The following is a 23,243-nucleotide window of genomic DNA, read 5'->3' on the forward strand; positions in this document are numbered from 1 at the left end:
CATGGAATTACTCACCAACATTCGTGTTGAAAAAAATATATATTATGCAATGCTACATGTTTAATAATTGGTTGATTGAAGATTCGTTATTTTATTTGGGACAATTTAGGTTATTAGTTAAATGAACTATTTTTTTCTTTGTAATTTGTTTTATAGTATGAACAAGCTGTGTTGTTATTTGATGTTGAATGAAATGAATGAGTTGTTTAGATATTGTCACTTTAATAGTGTCATTGTGTTCATGCGCAATCCGTCGTGTCTCAGTATGTTATGCCGCCTTCGGTCGGGGTGTGACAACCAGGCCCGGCCCATAGGGTGAGTAGGGAGGGCAACAACCCAAGGCCCAACATCATTTAGGGCTCACACATATTTTTTTGTATTTTTTATATAATAAACAAATAAATCAATATAAGTTCATAAATTGAATTTGGTTCAACTTGTAGGATGCCTTTCTATCACATTGCCTACTCAAGTTCGATTATTGCATTTGACAATTTTTTTTGAATTTATTTTTTGAGAAACACAAGCCTCGCTTAAATTTAGGGTCTTAATTATGAAGGCTTGTTAGTTAATTTTACATGCCCCTTTTTTATCTATTCATTGTGTCTTATATTTTGTTAATGTTTTTTTATCATATGATTTATTTTTTGTATATAAAAACCAATATGACTTTTCATTAAAAATAAAAGACGTTAGAAGAGACTCACGATTTGTTTAAGTATACAAGTTATAATTAGATCAGTGTTACGATAACTTTATTTTGTTAATTGTTATCATAATTATCGTTATAATATTGACCTTTTATGTATAAGTTATTAAAATTTTATATTCAGACCAAGATGACTTTTCATTTAAAATTAAAAAAACGTCAGAAGAGACTCACGATTTGTTTAAGTATACGAGTTATAATTAGTTCTTGTTAATTTTATTATAAATATCGTTGTAAAAGTTATTAAGTTTTTATTTTCAGAGCCATTTTTTCATTTGTCCTGAAGCCTTGAATTCTTAAGGGTTTTCGGGGACGCCCCTGATGACAACGACCCTTCTACCGTTTTGACACGAACAAACATGAAACTTTGGGACAATAAATAGAATTAAAAACGAGAACATAGCCGTTGGAATCAGGTCAAATGGATATATAAAACTCAGGATAAGAAATATTTAATGTTTAAACGAGCTGGTACTGTTCAGAATCCAAGCTTTGAATATGGAGTCAGTTTCCAGTCAGTGCACTCAAAATGTCTAAGCCATATATAATAAAATTATCGGGAAGTACCCCTACCTTGTATGGCTAGTTTATATGAAATGCCTAAGCTTGATGCAGGCAACACTTATACAAAGTTTTAACACTTGCACGTACTTCGAGAAACAAATCTTCGGAACGTCGGAATTGAGGCACGAATATCGAGAAAGTATATGTGAGGTTTGATTTGGGATGCACAAAGCAGAGCCCGACACCCCAATTTATAAGGCTGAGATTATGACCCATCAAGATATGCGATGGGCTAAAAAGGGGATTCATCGCGTATCATGATGGATTGCTTAACCACCTCTGAACATTATATTCCATCGCGTATCGTGATGGAATTTTGGTTTGGCCATCGCGTATCACGAAGCCGCTCACTAGGTCTGATTGGTCACCTAGTAGGTCTGCCACGTGTTACCACGTGGCTGGACACGTTTCCACGATTACTTTGCATGGTCATCGCGTATCGCGATTAGCCAAATAGTTAGGTGATTGCATATCGCGACACCACCCATATTGGGGCAATGTGATATACCCGTCGCGTATCGCGATGGACTATCTCCTGAACCATCGCGTATCGCGATGGACTATCTCCTGAACCATCGCGTATCGCGATGGGTCTTGAAATCCATAATTTTCTTTTTAGTCCCTTTACTTTTGACCACTTGTCACGTCTTGTTCTTGCTTCCATTTTCCTAAAACAATAAGGTGGCTCTCAAGCGGCTCGCGGCGATGCGCGTGCGCCATTAAAGCGTCACATTGCGCCCATTGCTCGAGCCCGTGCGAGTCGGGTGATTCGTACCCTCTGCTAGGACCACTAGTTCATGCATGACATATAAAATATTAATATGGAAACTTATCTCTTTATAAAGATCTTCAAAATATTTCCACTTTCAATGTGGGATGGACTTTATCTTTCTTATTTATATCCATTTGAAGGAGTTCAATTTTATTCTTTCTTTTCATATGGGATGGATCCCTTTCCCCTAATTTCTTTAATATGAAATTCTTCCAACTTAATATAATCTTATTATTTCTATATCATATTTATTATAAAAATATTTTTAGGTCCTTTTTATTTTCAAAGTTAACATTTTTAACCCAAAAATAATATGGTATTTTTCGAGATATTACAGGTCTATAGATGGATAAAGCATATGACAATTCTTTGTTTTCTTTTAAACAACCTTTCACATATTATATAGATAGATAAAGATCCATATGTCGATGCCATAACTTTTGTAGAAAACACACAGTTTGTGTATTTATGTATTTAGTTTCACTTTTCAATCAACTTTGTTGTTGGCTGATGTTTGTTTTGTTAACCTCTTTGGGTTTTACTTTGCCCGGGTTCAAACCTCTTCTGCCATTCATATGTTTCTCTTTATTATCTATCTATTGTTTAATTGTTTTATTTTATCTGTCTATTATTTTAATTTGATGGGTTGTGACGTCATGTTTTTTAAAGGTCTTTGAATTTAGGATTCCGTTTAAAGGTTTTTATTTTAAGTATACTAATTTGAGCAAACTAAGTTTTAAACGTGGTTTCCGATATTGTAATAAACTTAAGCGATGCCAACTAAATACGCAATGCCTCGTCGCCGTAACACCCGTATTTTTTATTTAGTTTTGGTATCCTAACGAACCTAGCCAATAATGGAATTTTCTTTTATGTTTACTTCTGGTACGATGACCGAATGTGTGTCGACTCAACGCTGCAATGCCCGTGTTTTCTTTTTCTTTTTTAAATATGTTAATTTTTCGAAATTATCTTTTGTGTTTGGTTCCAATATCGTGGCAAACCTATCGATACTGACCGAATTTCCGCCACTACCCCTGTATATTGCCAACAAAAAAAACGTAGTTTTACGTATATATATATTTTTTGTATTATAAGTTATACGTTTTCATCATAAGTTGTATGCATGCTGACACTATTTTGGATGTTTCACATATCATTTTTTTATTTAGTGTAGATATCGTGACAAACTTTATTAGATACCGACCGAATATGCGTCAAGCCGCAACGCGGCGGGTTTGAAACCTAGTTTTATATTAGAAATAATTCTAACAATCTATTTTATTATATTGACACAAATATTCGTTTCCAGATACAAAACGTGAGAAGTTTGTTTTAACAATATGTTTATATGGATGATATACAAACATCATCCCTCATGGTGTTTATACATCCCTATAGTGCTCTATACGACTCGTATAGGTTAGTATGACACATATATGCCACACATGACAAACAAATTTATGGAAGAAACAAAGAGGCAGCTTTTTGCAATATATATGACTCGTTTTGCAGCGTACAAGCCATATAATGCTTCATAGCTCTTATAGAGCCTGACACAAGTATAGACTTTGCTTCCATGACAACATAATTTGAACTGCTAGTTTGTTCTTTGACCGCCATTCTATACATAATCAACAGGGCTATACGAGGGTATCACATGACGACTATAGAAGGCCGGTACCCTGAAATGCCCATTTTGTTTGTAGTTATTTAAATAATATAGAACAAAATAGGTACTTTTAAATTACGTGGTTATTTATTAACTTGTGTTTTACTATTTACAAGTTCTAATTAATTTAAGGAAAAAAAATTACAAATTTTGTGTATATGAACGGTATAGCCTTTTACAATTCATATAGGATAAAGATTTACAATAATTTTATACAAAGTAAGAAAACATAAATTAATATAAAACTAGGGCTATAAAGCTGGTATAGCCTTATATTTGAGATAGCCAATCTGGTGTTGTCTGTAAACCAAGCCTTACATGTAACTTTACTTTATTTTATTTAATGTATTATTTAAAGTTATAAAACCATTTATTTCAACGAACAAAGCTGTTATCAAAACAAACATGGAGGATCAAAATGCAACTTACACTCAACTTTCAAGGACCACCAAGAAATAAAGGCTCGATACCCAACGCTACACGCCATTATCCAGAATAAGATATTTTCAGTAATCGAAACACCACCACGTGTCATCATCTCAACGGCTGGATCGCCACCTACTATCTTCTCGGAATCACTATAATTGGACATGAAGCTACCGAAGAAAAATATATCCCATACCACCACCATGAGCCGCCTATCCTTCTTCTCACTCCTCCTCCTCATCTCCGCCGTCACCGCCATCGCCGGTGACGAAGCCTCACCGGATCCGTTGATCCGGCAAGTGGTCACGGAGGACGAGACACCTGCTGCTGAATCCGAACCGTTGTTGACAGCTGAACATCACTTTAATCTGTTTAAAACTAAGTTTGGTAGGACTTATGGTACTCAAGAGGAGCATGACTACCGGTTGAAGGTGTTTAAGGCTAACCTACGCCGTGCTAAGCGTCACCAGCTGCTGGATCCGACTGCTCAGCACGGTGTTACTAAGTTTTCTGATTTGACTCCTTCTGAGTTTAGGAAGAAGTACCTTGGGTTGAAGAGCTCGTTAAAGTTTCCGTCTGATGCTAATAAAGCTCCGATTCTTCCAACTAATAATTTACCTGAGGATTTTGACTGGAGAGATAAAGGCGCCGTTACTCCAGTTAAAAATCAGGTCAGTATCTTGTTTGTTTGATAATGGACAAATAAATTCATGTCAAAATTGGTTGTTATGAATTAATTAATAAATAAATTTATGGGTTTTAGGGTTCGTGTGGATCGTGTTGGTCGTTTAGCACAACAGGAGCTTTAGAAGGATCTCACTTCCTTCAGACTGGTGAGCTGGTTAGCCTGAGTGAACAACAGCTTGTGGACTGTGATCATGAGGTTTGTTTGTCCGTTTTAATCTGTATTGAAATTAGGTTTTGTTTAGATTTAGAAATATCTAAAGGTTTTGACTTTTGATTAATTGTTTGGATTGTTGTGGTTTTTGTAGTGTGATCCTGCTGAATACAACTCATGTGACTCGGGTTGCAACGGTGGATTGATGAACAATGCATTTGAATACATACTTAAAGCTGGTGGTGTTCAAAAGGAAGAAGATTATCCTTACACTGGAAAAGATGGTACCTGCCACTTTGACAAGTCCAAAATTGCTGCGTCCGTCACCAACTTTAGTGTCGTTTCCACCGACGAAGACCAAATCGCTGCGAATCTTGTCACATACGGCCCTCTTGCAAGTAAATAAGCATATCCCCATCACCATCATGATAACCTAAGCTTATTGTATCTTATCTTAATCGGATTTTTATGGTTTTTTGTTGTGCAGTTGGGATTAATGCTGCTTGGATGCAAACATACATCGGTCAAGTGTCATGTCCATATATTTGCTCAAAGCAGAAGATGGATCATGGTGTGCTTCTTGTCGGGTTTGGGTCTGCTGGGTATGCACCGCTGAGGTTCAAGGAGAAGCCATACTGGATCATCAAGAACTCGTGGGGTGCGGACTGGGGTGAGGATGGGTACTACAAGCTTTGCAGTGGGTACAATGCTTGTGGAATGGACACCATGGTGTCGGCCGTGGTTGCTACAAACACTTAAAAGTTGTTGGATTTCCATTTGTATATATTATGTCTGTATCAGTAAGGATGTATTGTTATTGAAACCATCGACACTAGATATATGTTGGCTTGTAGTTAACATCATGAAGCATAACTCACGAGCAGCTCATGATCTAGATGTTGGTCTTATGTAGTTTGATTATCTTTATCTATCAAACAATTTGGATGCTACTTATTACTAAAAGCTTTGATTTCCATTCAATGGTATGTCAGGCAATATCACATTTTGTGGATTCATGGGTGCGATAATGATTAGAAGTAGAATCGTTGAAATATCTTTTCCTCATTGAACTCGATGTAATTAGAATCAAGTTTTTTATTTTCCAATCGTGTTTAGTTGCCAAAGTTCTTTTGAATTGGTATTTGAATCAATGGCTAACAAGTTTGGAATTAAAGGCAAACATTTTCGGTTAAATGTTGAAATTAAAGTTAGAATAAATGATTAAATTCCCTTCATAGTTCATATCATAAGTAGACAGTAGACTTAACTCGACATCTCTTTACTGATATTTTTAAAACAACCCATTTTGAATGGTAGATGTATTTGTCATAACCAGATCTGACCAGAATTAAAATGATTATTTCTAACGCACCCCATTTCGACCGAGCCCACTCTAACCCATTACCCAGCCTAACTCGACCCGCCTGTTTTCTCAGGCATGTGTACGCCTTGGGCCCGGGGGATAAAGAGAAGGTTTAGAGTGCATACAAATAAGACTGTCCATTAATATTGATACACAAAAGAAATAATAGTCATTTAAAACAGAAACAAGCACAATTAAGATCTCAAAATTAATACGAATACACAAAGAAATATTGCTAAGTCCTTTAAAATGGAATAACATGCGAATTAAGATCTCAAAATTAATACTGATACACAATGAAATATTGCTAAGTCGTTTAAAATAGAAAAACAAGTATAATGAGTTGGCTCTTATAACAAATCTGAATTCTCCTGTTTGAATTACAAGAATTTAAGCAAGGCATCAATATGAAGAAAGAAAGAAAATAATATAAAACATAACACACATATGATTGATTACCTGATAGTATGAAGACGAGATAGAATTTCAAATTATCTGATTTGAGCTGGAGAACACAGTAAACCAGATGCATCAGATCCAACCACCGAAAGGTTACAAACAGCGCAAATCTCCCCTTCTTGAGAAACAACAAAATGTGAACCACAGTAAGGACACAAAACATCCTTCTGTCCACGATAAATAGAAACATAAGTCGCCCCACAAACCACAAACGGGTTCCTAAAATCATAATTCAACTGTATGGCGTCCCTCATGTTCCTCTCAGCCGCCTGTATAACCGAACGCGCTTTCTGAGCATGAGCTTCAGCAGGATTAGCCTCCAAAAGACGCCTAGCAAAGTTTGATGCGGTAATTAAATTGCCCGCCTTGAAACATAAACTCATAGCATTCACTAAAGCCAGCCTCAAATGAGGCAGTTGAAGGTTGCAGTGAGTGAAATAAGCTGCTAGCTCCAACTGGCGAACAGGGTCGTCTTTAACTTCCCTCCGTTTAAGCTCCATTTGTAAACCCAAAACATATTCTTTGACGATAATAACCAACTCTTTGACTTCATCCACTTCTCTTCTTGTTTCAACTACAATAAGAGGAATTGTATGAAGAATGCTCATAAAAACCCGTAAAGCTTCGGTGAATTTCCCGGCAGTAGTCGCCTTATAACCAGCTTTGAGTTTGTCTTCCAATTGGGAGAAACTGAAAACGAGCGCGGGTGGGTTCCTGACATTCGGACTTGCTGACTCACTCCAGCCTCTCTCAATGGCTAGTGAGATTATTGGAGATGACGGGAAAGTGGGTAAGTGAGTATGACTTCCCGTGTGAAGGTCGAGAAAAAACGATTTTAACGGTTTAAAATTCTTTATTCCGAGCTGGCGGTTTAATAACCGCATAGCGGTGTCGAAGTTACCCGCAGCTGCGTGTTCACCAGCTAAAGATGATTTCTGAACCCAGATTTGGCTCACGGGCATGCCAGGTGTTGGCGCCACAAAAACCGATGACCTGGCAGTTGTAGCTCTTGGTGTCTCAACATCGACGGGAAGTTCAAGATCTTCAAGATCCCAACCACCCTCTTCATTTTCTTCGTGTGCTTCGTCATTCTCTGACACCATGCTAACATCACCATTCTGAATATTCTCCACATCCACAATATCCAAATCCTCACCCCAATCAGCATCGGCTGCATCTTCATACTCTTCCGGAGCATCCCGTCCTACACTATCCAAACCACCCTCAAATATCCCTTTCATGACCCGTAATAAGGGCCAATCTCCACCACACAATACAGGAGTCGGTGGGATTAAAAGCGAATGAGACCTACCACTCGGTAAAACCGGAACATTCCTTTCAAGTTTATCCGCAAGACCTTCAGCAATATCATTCAACCCGTGAGTCTTAGCTGTCACATAAGCTAGTGGCAAATGACCCGCATTTTCCAAAATCTTGACCCGTTCTTTAACATCACCTAAATACAACGCGTTATGAAACTGGCCCATAACATCGTTTTTCACCTCTGCAATTTTCATCATTTTCGACAACTTATCTAAATTTCCCGTAATTAAATACAGAAACGATAGCCTCTCGAAGTTCTTCGTCCTCTGATACGCGTATTCAACAATACCCGAGTTACCCTGACGAAGCGCTTCAACACCCAACTTATACCAATGATCTTTTTCATCAATTTCTTTAGCAGAAGCAACTGCAATCTGAATATTTCCACTTTCAAGTGCTAAATTGAAACGGGTTCGTTCATCTTTCACAAAATGTAAAGCAACTTCTGGAAACCCCTTTTGTTGTAAATATGCAATCATGGCTTGCCCACATAACTCTGAGTTTCTTATCATGCTCATAACATGATCATATCTCTTTTTCAAAAGTGACAGTTTGAAAAGATATTCGGTTGCATCAATAACAATTGACCTGTTTTTCCCATCTCGATCCAAGCAAAAGATATTATTTCCAGATATCTTTGTAATGTATACCGGAACATCAACCGTCTTTATAATTCCACAGTCTCCGTTAGGTAAACAATACTTGATGTGAGTTAAAGTTGTGTATATAAACACACCGTTATCATCCCACGATCCGCTTTTAACACGGATCGTTTCATGAAGTGTGCAACGGTGCACAAGTCGTTTATCAGCAATGATTATCGAGTGTTTGCTAAGTAAAGCAACAGTCTCCATGTCACTTGACCATACAACATACCTTACAAAAGAAGCTTGAAGGTCACCAAGAATCATTCTTTGTTGAAGGTCAAAGATGATCACCCGATCCTCTGCCTTGCACAGCAAGTTACCCGTACCCGCGTAGAATATCGCATCGGTAACAATTGGAAGTGCACTTTTCTTCACTATCTCATTTTTTAGATTTTTGACTAGCACTTGATTTGTGCTCTTTTCAAGCACTGCAAATCTGTTTCGTGCCACAAAAACTGCTGAACCACCAACGCCTCGTTTTGCTTCGTGGACCGTGTCACCTTTGTTAAAACTATCTTTTGGTATGATATACAGTTCATAAGATCCACCATCTACATCTGAGCATATTAGAACCGCATTCTCAGTAGGGCTATAAGACAGAGTTTTAGGACCCTGGTTCAATGTGGCAGAACCAGGCCTGCGAATTGGTATTATTTGTGTGTCTTTTTGAGTAGAGTACTCGTATAACTGAAGAAAACGGTCTTTTACATAGTACAGAGAATTGTTACTGACAGAAAAGGCAGGCCGTTCTCTTTCCAGTTTGAAAACTATCATGCCACTATCATGACCAGCGGCCAAAAGGTTCATTTCAGGATGACAACATAGGATCCAGAACCGGTCATGCTCCCTCCTGAAAGTTTGGAGAGCTGTTCTTTTTGTAGCATCCCAAACACGAATGCTCTTATCCTCCGAGTTTGATACTATAATGTCCTGCCTTGAATGAAAAAGAACTGATGAAACATTGTTCATGTGACCTCTCAATGTGTCTACTTCCCAAGCTTTTGAATCTGAAACATAAAAACATATTACTCAACATTCCTAATTAAAATAGTATTATAAATCTTTAGTCATTTTGTGTAATGGAAACTAATAAATAAAAGTTGTTTTCAGATTTCTTGAATCACAAAAAGCAATGGCAGACTATATATGCCTTTGAGAATTTTCATTATGAAATAATTTCATATATATAGCATATAAAAGGAATAAAAGAAATGAGACCATAAAATCTTACCATTCATTCGCCAGATCTTAATTTGGCGATCATCAGCTCCTGAAACAATAAGAGGAAGGGTGGGATGAAACGAAGCCCAATTAACTCCACGATCATGACCCTCCAAAACATACTTAACAACAGCATCAACACCACCAAAGAAATCAGTGTTCATTTGACCCAACCGAAGGATATCATCAGCAGGAGAAACAGATTTCTTCCTAAGCACACCAATATCCCAAACCCTAACAGTCTGATCTAACGATGCAGACACCACAAGATCCTCCTTTGGATGGAACAAAGCACACATTACATAATGATTGTGTCCAGTTAACACAGAGATACAAGTACGAGACTGCCAGTTCCAGATCCTGATAGTTTGATCATCACTAGCACTAACAATCCAAGGTGACTCGTGATGAAATTGAACCGTTCTGATGTAATCAAGATGCCCTAGAAGGGTAAACAAACATCTATGCAGTTTATAGTTCCATACTTTGATCTTGTAATCATCTCCTGCAAGTATCATTTATCAATCCAAATTAATTTCCAATCATCTTCTATCAATCTATCCAAGCACATAACTTGAATAAACTTAACAATAGGGATTTAAACGAGCCGAGCCGCTCATGAGCTACTCAAGATCAGCTCGCTAAAAACACAAACCAAGCCGAGCTTAAAAATTAAAAATAAGTCAGTTCAATAAACGAGGCCGATCTCGATCCGGATCACGAGCCTAAACATGCCTATTATTTATCTAATTTTTACTCAATATATCAGATATATTTTTATAATAATTCTTATTATAGATAAAATTATGATAAAAATAAGTACATATGATGTAAAATAGGTATAAACATTAGTAAAATAATTAATAAACGAGTCGAGCTCGAGCTACTTGACAATGCTGCATGAAATTGATAGCTAGATCAATCAACCTAATTAAACATCTTGATCTGTTGGCTTGAGATGATGAAGATGCAGATTTAAATGGAGTAAAATCAAACAAAAGATGACTAATTCATCTTGAGCCGGATCACGAGCCTATTATTTATCTAATACATCAAATATATATTTTATGATCATGATTATTATAAGATGTAAAATAGGTATAAACATTAACAAAACAATTAACAAACTACTCACGATCCGTGCTCGACAATGCTATATGAAATTGAGTGCTAGATCAACCAAATGAAAATGTACCTCCGGAGACAAACAGAGGCTGAGATTTGTGAAAATTGACACCGCGAACGGGTCCATCGTGTTCTTCGAACCGATCAATAAGCGTGCCCATTCGGTAATCCCATAGCTGGATGACACCACTGTGAAGGCTAGCTAAGATCCACGGCCTCTTGCTGTGGAAACTTAGGCCTTTCACTCTATTACTCTTCGTCTCGAACTTCGTCAACATTTCCAAAACCCTAATTAATCAATCAATTAAAAGGAGATAGCAATTCAATAGTAATAGATCGGTATGGTTATTAAAATGCAGTGGATTGAAACGAATGTTTACCTTCAGATCTGATAATTTGGTGGTGTAATTAGAACGGTAGTGTTGATTGATGGATCGATTGATGATCTGTCGGCTTGAGATGTAGATTTAAGATTTGTGAGTGCGTAGATCACAAGTTATAATAGACCTCTGCTGGTAGATCCACAGCGTGGCAATTTCGTAATTAAAGTGAATTTTATGAGATTTGGACCGGTTTTGGATGAACCGGAGGTGTGATTCCGGATTAAAAGCGGTCCGTGAAATATACACCTGGCAGGTTGTCGGTCATGAAGTAAGAAAAGACATGTTTTACAAGTGGTTGAAATGTTGAATGTATTAAGAAAATGAGTTTCATTAGTGATACATAAAAAATTATAGAATGAATGTGTCAAAAGGGATGTTACAACTTACAAGAAAACAATATGAAAGGCATTTAACTAACCCATTTTTAGAAAAGAGTTCTAAATCATAGTGGATTACTAAAAATTATATCATTCTTTTACCCGAAAACGATTTATACTCAAAAGGTCATAAATATGCATCAATGATTGTTTATCTACACATAGGTTCTTGAACTTTGACAACTTCCAGTTCTTGAAAATCAATCATTTATATCTATGAAGAGCTTACTTTTCAATGATCACACATACATTCATCTTCATTCAAGAATATCCAAAATTTGTTAGGTTTTAGTTGGCAATCACATACCAAACTCATTATCACTTATGGATACTTATGGATGATTACGAGGTGATGACCGTCGTTCGAGTCAATCAAAAATCTAATTATTCTAAATAGTTAGAGCAAGTAGGGTATCGTATCACAAGGAGTATGTGGTCAATGCAAGTCGTGTAACAGATTTAATATTATGAAGTAAACGGTTTTAGTGCTGATCACACAAGCAATAGTTTAAATTAAGAGAACTAAGCAACGAACGAACAAGCGAGTTGTAAACAGTTAAACAAGCAAATCACACCCGGGAATTCAAGTAAGCAACCAAACAGTATCTCGTGCAACCTAACAGATTTATTATTAACGATTAACTGAAAACTGATCAACTAGACAAAACCTTAGACGCCAACAATTACTTTACACATGGCACTGGTTATCAAACAGTCCTTGCTAGTGTGACTCAGTTAAGGGTAATTGCACGTTTTATCGTATTCAATCTAATCAAACAGCTATATGACTAATTATCTAGCAACTGGTAACAGATCGTTCAGACCAACGTAAACCTAAACCGACCGAACACACGGAAATACTAAACATCAATAATCATATATCAATCTTTCAATAACAAAACATAAGTATTCTTAATCACATGAGAAAAACTGTAAATGGTTACAAACTATACATCCCGGGTGCGATTCAAGGAGATTAGCCGAGCCTAGACATAATCGAATCTTCAATATAGATGATATGGATCATATGTAGGGTCTTGACACAAGCTATGATGGCAGAAATCGCCTTCTTGGACTGCTGGAATCGCCTCTTGGTCTTCACAAACGAAGTAAGGGTTTTGTTGTTGATGAAAATAAAGATATAAACTCAAAATCCCGTCTGCACTCCCGTCGCGTACCGCGACGGGGTCTTCTATGGCCCATCGCGTACCGCGATTGACCAAAAAGTCAAAGTCTTCATTAAGTCCCATCGCGGTACGCGATGGGTTCTGCTACAGCCAATCTTCATTCTTTTCCTCGTTTTGCGTGCTGGACATCCCGGGTCTTCATTCCGTGTCACAACAGGTCCATACTGAGTACTTTAACGCCTATGACCTGGAATCCAATTAAACACGTATGAAGTATCGATAGTTCTAAAATAAACAGTTAAACTAAATAATAAACAAACTAAAACATATACAAATTAACCGACCATCACGAGGTTTTTGTGTTCTTGATTAATCACTTTAGAAATTTAGACACGACAAATCAACCGCTCATGTTTCAAAGTTTTTAAAAGTTAACACAAACTTAACTAAGTAGTAAGTTTTTTAACTCTTACTTTTTTTTTATTAATTTAACATTTTAAATAAGTTATCCATTGTATTTTAAAAATCCTTGCACAACTAGAATGTTTATAAAAATCTTCATGAAAATGGAATTCTACAATGTTGATCTTGTTGTTGTGTATTGGAATTCTACAATGTTGATTGGTTAGAGGGTTGTTGATGATCGAGCAATTTGAGTCTTATGATCTTTGGCTAATTGTTGCAAAAAAATGGCATGAAAATTGTGTACACAAGAATAACATAGGAAAAGTCGAAAGCAATTAGTCACTGGGCTTATGAACACACCCTAATAGTTAGATCTATTGTATATTTGTATCCATAGATTTGTGCCCTTATATATGCACTATTCAATGCATCATATTTATGGATTTCAATGCATCTTTCAACACACTCAGGAAATCATCATTATCATCCCTATGATTTCAAATTTTCAAGTATAGGTCATCTTATTTTTACTCTCAATATGTAATTTTGTTAGATGACTTTTTCCTTTTTTCTGATATGTGATTAAATTAATATATAAAAAATATTAATAACTTAATTTACTGCAGGCAAAGGAATAAATTACCAGTCTAAACACCCATTTAATGGAAAGAGTGATGTCCTGTACATGGAAATGTCATGTGTTCAATAACATGTGGTTTTCAAATTTTGACTTGCCAAGGGGTGTTTGGCCTAGCTTTTATTTTTAAGCTTATGCTTATATATAAATCTAGCTTATAGTTTTTTTTCTATTATTTGATATGCTTTTTAAGTGTTTGGATTAGCTAATATTCTACAAGTTAATTATGTGTTTTAATAAGTTGTTAAATTCAACATTCTTTAATTTGTTAGAGTAATAATTACTAATCCACCACCATTTGAGGACAAATGAGTAATTTACACCCTTAAACAAATAAGCTTTTATCAAATAAGCTAAATAATCATCTTCAAATAAGCATCTTCAAATGAGCTTATATAAGCTAATAAGCATAAGCTTAAAAAGCTAATCCAAACACCAAGTTAAGCTTATTTTGTAAAAAAACACTAAAAAAACTATAAGCTTGGTTAAAAAAGCTAGGCCAAACGCCCTCTAAGACTACTATTCAACAAATCAAACTATTTTTATTAGTAAAAATAATATTTCTTTTAATATTCTTTATATAATACCAAATGTCTTGTAAGATTTTTTGAACTATAATATTTATAAACAACCCCCCCCCCCCCCAACACACACACACAAAAGCAAGTGCCAAACATCCTAAAGAGAGTGAAAGAGGCTAAACACATCAAAAACTACATCAAATTAAAAAAAAAATCGTTCTAAATTTCGACCTATACTTTAACTAAAGGAATCCTCACGATATTATTTATCCAATAATGTCTTCAATCTTGATATCTTTACCGCGAAATCTCTTCTCATTCTTAACTTTTCAAGTACTCCAGCAGGGTAGAACCACGATCCCTTGGAAAGCCTCTTTTTCGACTTTCCCCAAACCCACTTGATCATGAAGCATAAGTAAACCTCTAATAGCCGCAATCATGCACACCTTACACCAGTTGCTAACCCACTTTCAAACCGCCGAAGCCACCGAGCAATCTAAACAAATAGGGCCCACCGATTCAGACGCCGAGCCACAAAACCTACACCTACTCAGCTGAACTTAAACAATTCTCCTAATTAACGCATTTTAAGTTGGTATTTTATTCCATTCAGCATCCACACGTTGTAACACTTAAATGGAACCCATTTATACCATTTTTTTAACAAAAAGATTTGCTCGCGTCTTGTAAGTTTCATGAATAAACAGTTTGTTGGGATTCGTATTTTATCTTTTCTAATATAATCTAACATAATAAATTGAAAGTAAAATAATTAATTCAAAGTAAAAATTGAATCACAATATTATCCAAACCAAAGCAAAAACCGAAACAACTGTTGACAATCACCCTCTCTTACTCCTTTCACATTTCAAGTAACACTTCCCTTTTATGGCAACTCTCTCTCTTCACTTTCTGCCTGTTTCCTTTCCTTAATCTCTATCTTACTCTCTCTCACACACACACTTAACCATCGTCTTCTACATCTCTCCTACATATATATCCACAATAACCAAAAACATCCATTGTAAATTAATAACTCCAATGGCTAGAGGAAAGATTCAGATCAGGAAGATTGAGAACTCAACCAACAGGCAAGTAACGTATTCCAAGAGGAGAAATGGGTTGTTCAAGAAGGCGAGTGAACTGACGGTGTTGTGTGATGCTAAAGTCTCCATTATCATGGTCTCTTGCACTGATAAGCTTCATGAATATATAAGCCCTTCTGTTACGTATGTTTTATATGTATAATTAATAATTCTCTCACTCTCTCTAGCTAGAAACCCTAGGTTAAGTTATTGAGTTTGTTTTGTTGGCTGGCAGGACGAAGCAATTCTTTGATCATTATCAGAAGGCATCTGGAATTGATATTTGGAACTCACATTATGAGGTTCTTAATTTCTTGTTATAGCAATTTTACTTCTTTGTACATACATAATTACTATAAAATTTACTAATCGGATCGGCTCGTTTGAAGTTGAGAGGGCTCAAGCTCAAGCTTGATTAGTTTAGAGTTTTATTTCTAAACCTGAAGCTCGACTCTTGTTTTTCAAAGCTCGAGCTTGGTTCATTATGAATAAAAGCTTGTTCAGGCTTGTGAGTGGGCTCGATCTTGATATATATGTAAAGCTCTGGCTTAAGAACGTTTATTAAATGAGATTTATAAAAGCTCGGGTTTGGATTCAAGCTTGACTCAGTTTGAGTAACTGTTTGAATAATTTTTTTGAGACTAATAAAATATCATAGCCTCGCAATGAAATCATAGGATAATGATTGATTTATTTAAGAGGGTTTTTAAACGAATTTTTTTTCAAAATAGTGTGTATTTACAAAAAAAAAAGGAAAACGGGCAAAGTCAAAAAAAAGAAGGTAAACGGTGTATCCTTTCCTGCCACAAGAGGATTAGGAACAATGCGGATTAGGATCCTCCATTGGCAGGCGAGGTTCAATAATTGGGACTTATTCCTTCCACGCCAATGGAGGATTAGAAACAACACTTTAAAACCCTGTTTTTAATCCTTTTTTTTGTAAATAAACACCATTAAGTTATCAAATTAAGGGTCTGTAATCTGTATATTGTTTAGGGTGGCAGATGTGACCCATTGGGTTGAATAAGTTGTATTAAAATGTATAAAATGGGTCCAATAGGTCAAACTAAAAAAGGAATTTGATTGAAACGGGTCAAAACGGATTGACATTTTTGAAAGTTTTTTTTTATTATTATGGAACGAGAAAATAGAAGAAACTTTTTAATACTTTTACTTTTTTAATTTTTGATTTATATTTCGAGTTATGATTTTTTAATTATTATTATTTTTTATTTTTTAATCAGTGGTTTTTGAAATGGGTCAAAATGGGTTGAGATTTCAAAAAACCCTCATTAAAAAATTCAAAAAAAAAAAAATTAAAATGTTCTAACTTGAAATATAAATCAAAAACTTAAAAAGTAAAAATACTAAAAAGTTTTCTCCGTTTTGCTCTTTGCATAAAAAAAACTCAAGAAATGTCAACCCGTTTTGATCTGTTTCAATCATTTTCTTTTTTTAGTTTGACCCATTATATACATTTTAATACAACCCACGGGTCATATTTGCCACCCCTAATATTGTTTATTGACTCTAAAACGAATGCCAAATTGGGGTCGGCTAAGTTTAAAGATAACGAAATAAAAACGGGGTTTTAAACTGTTGTTCCTAATCCTCCATTGGCATGGAAGGAATAGGTCCCAATGATTGAACCTCGCCTGCCAATGGAGGATCCTAATCCGCATTGTTCCTAATCCTCTGGTGGCAAGAAAGGATACAACGTTTACCTTTTTTTTTTACTTTCTCCGTTTTCCTTTTTTTTCTGTAAATACACTCCATTTTGAAAAAAATTTCGTTTTAAACTAAACTAGCTTTGAAACGTTAACAGCAAATGAAAATTACTAGAGTAAGATTATTATGGTGGTGGGTTGCTCCTTTCAATTTTTCAAAGTACCTTGAGACCCGATCAATCTTACACTGTCACCTAAGTTTTATTCTGAATATCCTAGACTATCTTAAGTGATGGCGTCACTTCTTTCATTCTTTTAATACCCTAAAGAATTTTAAGGGGTGTTTGTGATTCCTTATTTTGCCTCCTTATAAATTTTCATTAAGTTAATAAGTTTCAAAAGTGTAACTTATGGAACTTTTTATCTCCCAATATAAACAAACTCATACACCTTATTACTTTTCAAAAAGTTTATAAGTTATAAGTTGATGAAAATAAGCAATCCCAAACACCACCTAAATGTCTAAAGGTGAAAAAAAATTTGCTGCATTCTCTCACTCTCTCTTGGGTAGTTGTACCTCAATTCATCACCCCCAAAAGAAAATGGGAGGGGTGGCGGCGGCTTACCGACGTACCCAGGATACCTGAGGGCACTAGCCCACCCTCACCACCCTTAATTAGTTACCCTTAAATCAAATTAATAATTATTACCATAGTGAGAAGCAATCAATTACAATTTCTTTAATTAATTAATGAAAACCGAGCACATTTTCTTCTCTTGTGGTTAATTCATGTTGAATTCACATTTTAAATCGGTCCAAAGGATGCCACCAATGAGGGTAGACACAATTGATTTGTAGTAAACCGAGTGTAGCAACATGTTATAAATCATTTTTTTTTTCAAAAAACATGATTATATTAGGAGGTATGTATATTGATGCAGAAAATGCAAGAAGAACTGAGGCAGCTGAAAGAAGTGAACAAAAACCTTACAAGGCAAATTCGGTAATATATATTATAGTTTATCTTCTCCTTTTTTTTACAATTTTTCAAACTTTTGTTTTTTTTATATTTAATTTCTTGAGTAAAGGCAAAGGTTGGGTGATTGCTTGGAAAATCTGGGTTTCGAAGAACTGCTTGATCTTGAGAAGGAGTCACAGGAGGCTGTAGTTATCGTTCGTGAACGCAAGGTCAAATTCTTTTTCAAGTTTTTTTTCTTCATTTAATTAAGTTTAATACTAGTTTTTATTAGAAGAATTCTTCATTTAATTCTACTTTTTTACACTTATACCTTTTAAAAGTTTTAGTTTAAGTTTCATCTAAATCTTTAGTTGATCTGTTGATGTAACAAATGTCAGTTTAACAACAAAACTGATAAACAAAGTTAAGTTTCACCGAAAGTAGGGGCTGGATCTAGTAGTTTGTTTACTTGTGTCAATTTTTTGAAAATGTTCGATAAATGTGTTAATTATTCGTGGATACATGTATAATAACACATATTAAAACCGAGTATCGTATAATATATACAGTGTAACAAATAATATATCGTAAGCTTAGTTTTAAGTTGAATGCAAAAGTTATAAGCTCTAATGATGTGCTTTTAAGAATGGATTACAAATAATTGAAACTAACATATATCAGTTTTTTTGGGAACACTATTTGCAGCTCAAAGTGATCGGTAATAAGGTGGAGACTTTGAAGAAGAAGGTAATTAAATTAGTACACAATAACAACAATATTTGAAGATATATATAACTTTACTTAAAAATCATTTCCAAATCATATATATCTTTTCAGGTGAGGAGTGCTCAAGACGTATACAAAAAGCTTATGCATGAATTTGTAAGCCCTCGTAACTTCCAAATTGTCGCTAAGTAATTTTGTTCGTAACTAAAACCGTTAAAAATGTGTGTTATTTGTTTCTAATGACGTTATTTACATATTGGAATCATGATTACTATTTAACGATTATTCATTGTTACCTGTTAGGATATTCGAGGAGATGATCCGCAATATGGGATGATAGATGACGCGGGAGAGTATGAAACCATGTATGGGTACCCGCCACATATGGCAGTTGAGCCACCGCACATTCTCACCTTACGGCTGCAGCCCGATAATCTTCATGCTGTTTCGTCAGACCTCACCACCTATGCCTTGCTTGGCTAGTTCCATTGTACCAAACCCCTCTTTCTATAATTAAGCCCTTGGGAGACATTAATTATAGTTAGTATTCAATTTCTGTAGTGTGACTGGTAATGTGTGAAGTAATACTTATTAACTGTTGTTTTTTTGTTTCAATACTCTTGTGACTTGTTTATTTCCAGAGCATCCGCAACAAGCGTCCATAAACGTGCTCAGTCAACTATTGTATCAGAAAATTACAACATTAACTAATGTAAAGGATAAAAATGTCTCGAACAATACAATGATACACATCACTAAAACCGACTTCATGTTCATGGGCGTAGGGCGCAGGGTCAACCGCTCTCGGAGTTTCTTTTATTTCGTATGTAACTTATATTACAGGTTTTATTCGACCCACAATAATCTTAATTGCCAACCCTTTGGATTCTTTTTAACTTACATTTGAAAAACAAAGCATGAAAAGAAAAAAAAGAGTATCATATTCAATGAAGTTCTCAAGTTATTCTGGTTACATAATGACACATAACCTTTTTATGATGATAATTATCTCAACAACTCTTTTTATATTTTTTAGTTTTACCCGTTGCAAACTCGCAATACAAGATATCATTATTTTTGTGATGCCACTCAGATTTTTAAACATCGAATTAATTAGGAGATATCCGAGTATCCTAAAAAAAAACCGTGAACAAAATTCTGGATCTATTACTATTGTGCAAAAGTTTTATTGTATTGAAACCCATTCTGTTTTTCAGAAGGGGTTAAGCTTGAAGTTATGAAACTTTGATTAAAGCAAAAATTAGACAACATCGACCGTTAAATGAGCAATCTGATTTGATGAGGTTTCTTGCTCTGATTATCATATATTCATATGTATTCTGTTCTGGTAAATATTTTCATGTATATATATATATTATAATAATAATCTCTAAAGTCTTAACAAAGTTCTCCGTTGACTTTATGCCAACCTGGTTGACTTCTACAATCAAGGCCCATCTTCCATTTATGTATAAGATGAAACTTTATTTATCAATCATACAACGATTTACATTCCTTTTCTTTCACATAAATAAGACGTATCCATTTTGAGCATAAAATATATATAAACGTGTAAATACATTATACTTCAATATTATCAACCTATAATATCAATATCATCATCTTCAACTTCATCAACAACTTCATCATCAATTTCATCATCTATTTCCCCATGAGGTATTCGCCCGCTACCCGGTTTCCCCCCTGTGTACGGTGGCTGAAACCAATTGCCATAATCCGGGTAGACCTCAAGTGGCTCAGATACTGGCTGGTCCACTGGAAACTCTGACTGCTTAAATGGCTCGACCTCTTGAAACTCTGGCTCAGGCATGGCCATTGGCCCGTGTTCAAGCCCACGGGCCATGGCTTTGAAGGAGGTAACCATGGTTAAGATGAGCAAAGTCATGCATAATGTGTGCATGAACAACTTTGCAGAGAAAACGGGGTTGTTGGAATATTTCATTTTGGTAGGAAGGCATATGAGTTCTCAAATGATGTAAATTGTGTAAGTATTTAAGGAGTGAATGAGTGATCAAATGGTGGATAATGTGTTCATGCGTGTTGGGTTACATGTCCATAAATCCATGGTAATTCTTTGCCTTGACGTATTTTATAAGATTAAAAATGAAGATGGTTGGTGTGTTTTAGTCAAAATAGGTGGTCGGTACGTTTATATTGTTCTTAAATAAGAACAAAGTTAATTTTATGGAGCTTGTGGTCTATGATAGTTTCTTTAACCAAACTCTTTAAGCACGAAATCCTTCCATCTAACCATTAATAATGTTAATGTCCATTGATATACATTATGCTATCAAAGTCAACAATAATTTTAGAGAGTGAAACGTCATAATCGTGTTAATTCAGCTAAGATTACTTGGTTTTGGTTTAATAAACGATAGCAAAATTTTGCGATATAAAATAATATTAGGAGTACTTTTAAAATAGTTATAATTAATTTTATTTTTCACCTGATTCAATCTCTATTAGAAAGATAATAAATAAGGGACATGTTTGAGTCGGATATTGTTAACCACAACCACATCTCCTATTGTAGATTCATTTCACATACCCGACCCAATACTCGCTGTCTAGTCATGTCAGGTAAGTACTTGTCAATCATATTATTAGTTTGTTAAAAGTCACCGGTTTGGCAATTTGGTTTACTGGATACATTTCTTACTAACATACCCCCTTTGAAGCGTTTTTTGTTTGAGTTTTAAGCGGTTTCCAACCGCTTTAAAGAGCATCGCTTCTAATCAATTTTTTGTCATCTTTAAAGCGATTCTAAATTATTACATTTAATGAAAAGCGGTTTACCAACACTGTTTCCAACAATACAAATAAAGGGCTATTTATTATAAATTAAAAGCTATCAAATTAATTATCAAAACCCACTATTTTATTATAATGACACAACGATACAATAACCTGCTATATTAACTACCAAAATTTTCCAAAATTTCCAAATTCAACAATATAAAAATTATACAAATTATCCGCATTCAACAAAATCAAAATACATAAATCTAATTTAACGTGGGCGTTATTCTCACAATCGTATCGTCGATCTCTGTGATCGTAGCAAATCCCGATTCTTGCTAAATCTAAATGACAAATAAATAAAGTTAGAATAACCCGAACAAACCACAATCTTATATCTAAGAACCCGATAAACCTCAACAAAATAACCCAAACAAGCCAACAAGTAGAAAAACCCGTAAACAAACCCGGAACAAAAACCCAAAACTTTATACTTTTCATTTTACCTCTAAAACCGAATCCGACCGAAACTAACAGAAGCCTGAATATGCAAAACTCTTATTGTGGTTTTGTCCAAACAAACTTAAATATTTACATGGGTAATGTAATTGAAAACTGAAAACTGATTGTTTTAGTTTATTGTGGTTTTGACCATAGTTATCTAAATCGCTCATCAAGCCACGATTTTCATATTGATACAATGAGTACGCTAGCATAACAATTTGTTAAAAGTCGCGATTTCAATCGCCTGGTACATTGCACCTGTACGAAGACGAACCGAATTGAAATTCCGAACGTATCGATCGGTATCCGAATGACGATTCAATCGGAACTCGTACCGACCTCATTATGCAGTTTCTTATACTTAACCTAAAATGACCTATATACTTAAATTTTAAGTCCAAATAAACCCATAGTTTTATCTATGACAGTTAAGCGCCCTCCGTACCGAATATGTCCCCTCTAGCAAAATGCGTACCCGGTCCGTGTTCCCTAACCGGAGTGAACCTTGATTTAGGTAACTATGATTTTGACCAAACAAACTTAGGTGTTATTTCAAACTTAAAGCAAAACAGACAGTATTATAACTTTATGTTTTAGTGAAAAAGAACCATAAATTGTTAATATATTATGATGAAAAGAACAGCTTGCCTTAGTGATTTATGGTAGGCAATGGGATCATCTCCAAGTTGTTTTATGGATTTTGCAACTGATTCAATGTATACAATAGAGATAGCTGCAGGAGCAAAATCTTGAACACTTAGGAGCACCAACAAGAATAGATCTTGAAATTAAAATTCATATTTAGTTAATTAACTACCCCTTTTAAATTACCTAATGCCAATCTAGTATTACCTAATGCCAAACATGTACCATACTGACGAAAACCTCTAAAACTAATCACATACCCAGTCCGAGTCCCAACCCCATACCCGAATATCGTCCCTTTACCCATCCCAAAATGTTCCGGCTTTTC

General features: G+C 35.2%; 3 protein-coding genes across 4 annotated transcripts; 2 read left to right on the forward strand and 1 right to left on the reverse strand.

Moving 5' to 3' along the window:
* The first annotated feature begins 4,315 nt into the window (after positions 1-4,315).
* On the forward strand, positions 4,316-5,962 carry LOC143543714 (cysteine proteinase 15A-like). The gene is made up of 4 exons (XM_077035972.1): positions 4,316-4,814; positions 4,907-5,026; positions 5,136-5,379; positions 5,469-5,962. The coding sequence occupies exons 1-4, from the start codon at positions 4,347-4,349 to the stop codon at positions 5,738-5,740; spliced, it is 1,104 nt and encodes a 367-aa protein (XP_076892087.1). The 5' UTR covers positions 4,316-4,346; the 3' UTR covers positions 5,741-5,962.
* A 712-nt stretch (positions 5,963-6,674) lies between these two features.
* Positions 6,675-11,664, reverse strand: LOC143543715 (coatomer subunit alpha-1-like). Of its 2 annotated transcripts, XM_077035974.1 has the most exons (4): positions 11,190-11,664; positions 10,005-10,499; positions 6,804-9,780; positions 6,675-6,715 (listed from the first exon to the last, which is right to left on the reverse strand). In XM_077035974.1, exons 1-3 carry the CDS (start codon positions 11,395-11,397, stop codon positions 6,836-6,838), a joined length of 3,648 nt encoding a protein of 1,215 aa, XP_076892089.1. In that variant the 5' UTR covers positions 11,398-11,664; the 3' UTR covers positions 6,675-6,715; positions 6,804-6,835. The 2 variants fall into 2 exon arrangements, with proteins under 2 accessions (XP_076892089.1, XP_076892088.1); XM_077035973.1 differs by having other exon boundaries at positions 6,675-9,780.
* A 3,659-nt stretch (positions 11,665-15,323) lies between these two features.
* Positions 15,324-19,717, forward strand: LOC143543703 (floral homeotic protein PMADS 1-like). The gene is made up of 7 exons (XM_077035963.1): positions 15,324-15,798; positions 15,890-15,956; positions 18,264-18,325; positions 18,411-18,510; positions 18,986-19,027; positions 19,118-19,162; positions 19,310-19,717. The coding sequence occupies exons 1-7, from the start codon at positions 15,611-15,613 to the stop codon at positions 19,487-19,489; spliced, it is 684 nt and encodes a 227-aa protein (XP_076892078.1). The 5' UTR covers positions 15,324-15,610; the 3' UTR covers positions 19,490-19,717.
* The last annotated feature ends 3,526 nt before the right edge of the window (positions 19,718-23,243 follow it).

Source organism: Bidens hawaiensis, unplaced genomic scaffold, assembly GCF_021521415.1.
Source record: "Bidens hawaiensis isolate Kalapana, Puna unplaced genomic scaffold, B.hawaiensis_p1.1 tig00013251_1, whole genome shotgun sequence".
Lineage (NCBI taxonomy): Eukaryota > Viridiplantae > Streptophyta > Magnoliopsida > Asterales > Asteraceae > Bidens > Bidens hawaiensis.

Excerpts from the sequence above, each read along its gene's own strand:
- LOC143543714 (XM_077035972.1), top strand. The coding sequence starts at position 4,347 with ATGAGCCGCCTATCCTTCTTCTCACTCCTCCTCCTCATCTCCGCCGTC. Across the intron at positions 4,815-4,906 it reads TTACTCCAGTTAAAAATCAG|GGTTCGTGTGGATCGTGTTG; the intron begins GTCAGTATCTTG and ends TATGGGTTTTAG. Across the intron at positions 5,380-5,468 it reads CACATACGGCCCTCTTGCAA|TTGGGATTAATGCTGCTTGG; the intron begins GTAAATAAGCAT and ends TTTGTTGTGCAG.
- LOC143543715 (XM_077035974.1), bottom strand. The coding sequence starts at position 11,397 with ATGTTGACGAAGTTCGAGACGAAGAGTAATAGAGTGAAAGGCCTAAGT. Across the intron at positions 10,500-11,189 it reads GCCTCTGTTTGTCTCCGGAG|GAGATGATTACAAGATCAAA; the intron begins GTACATTTTCAT and ends TGATACTTGCAG. Across the intron at positions 9,781-10,004 it reads TAAGATCTGGCGAATGAATG|ATTCAAAAGCTTGGGAAGTA; the intron begins GTAAGATTTTAT and ends TTTATGTTTCAG.
- LOC143543703 (XM_077035963.1), top strand. The coding sequence starts at position 15,611 with ATGGCTAGAGGAAAGATTCAGATCAGGAAGATTGAGAACTCAACCAAC. Across the intron at positions 15,799-15,889 it reads TATATAAGCCCTTCTGTTAC|GACGAAGCAATTCTTTGATC; the intron begins GTATGTTTTATA and ends GTTGGCTGGCAG. Across the intron at positions 19,163-19,309 it reads AAAAGCTTATGCATGAATTT|GATATTCGAGGAGATGATCC; the intron begins GTAAGCCCTCGT and ends GTTACCTGTTAG.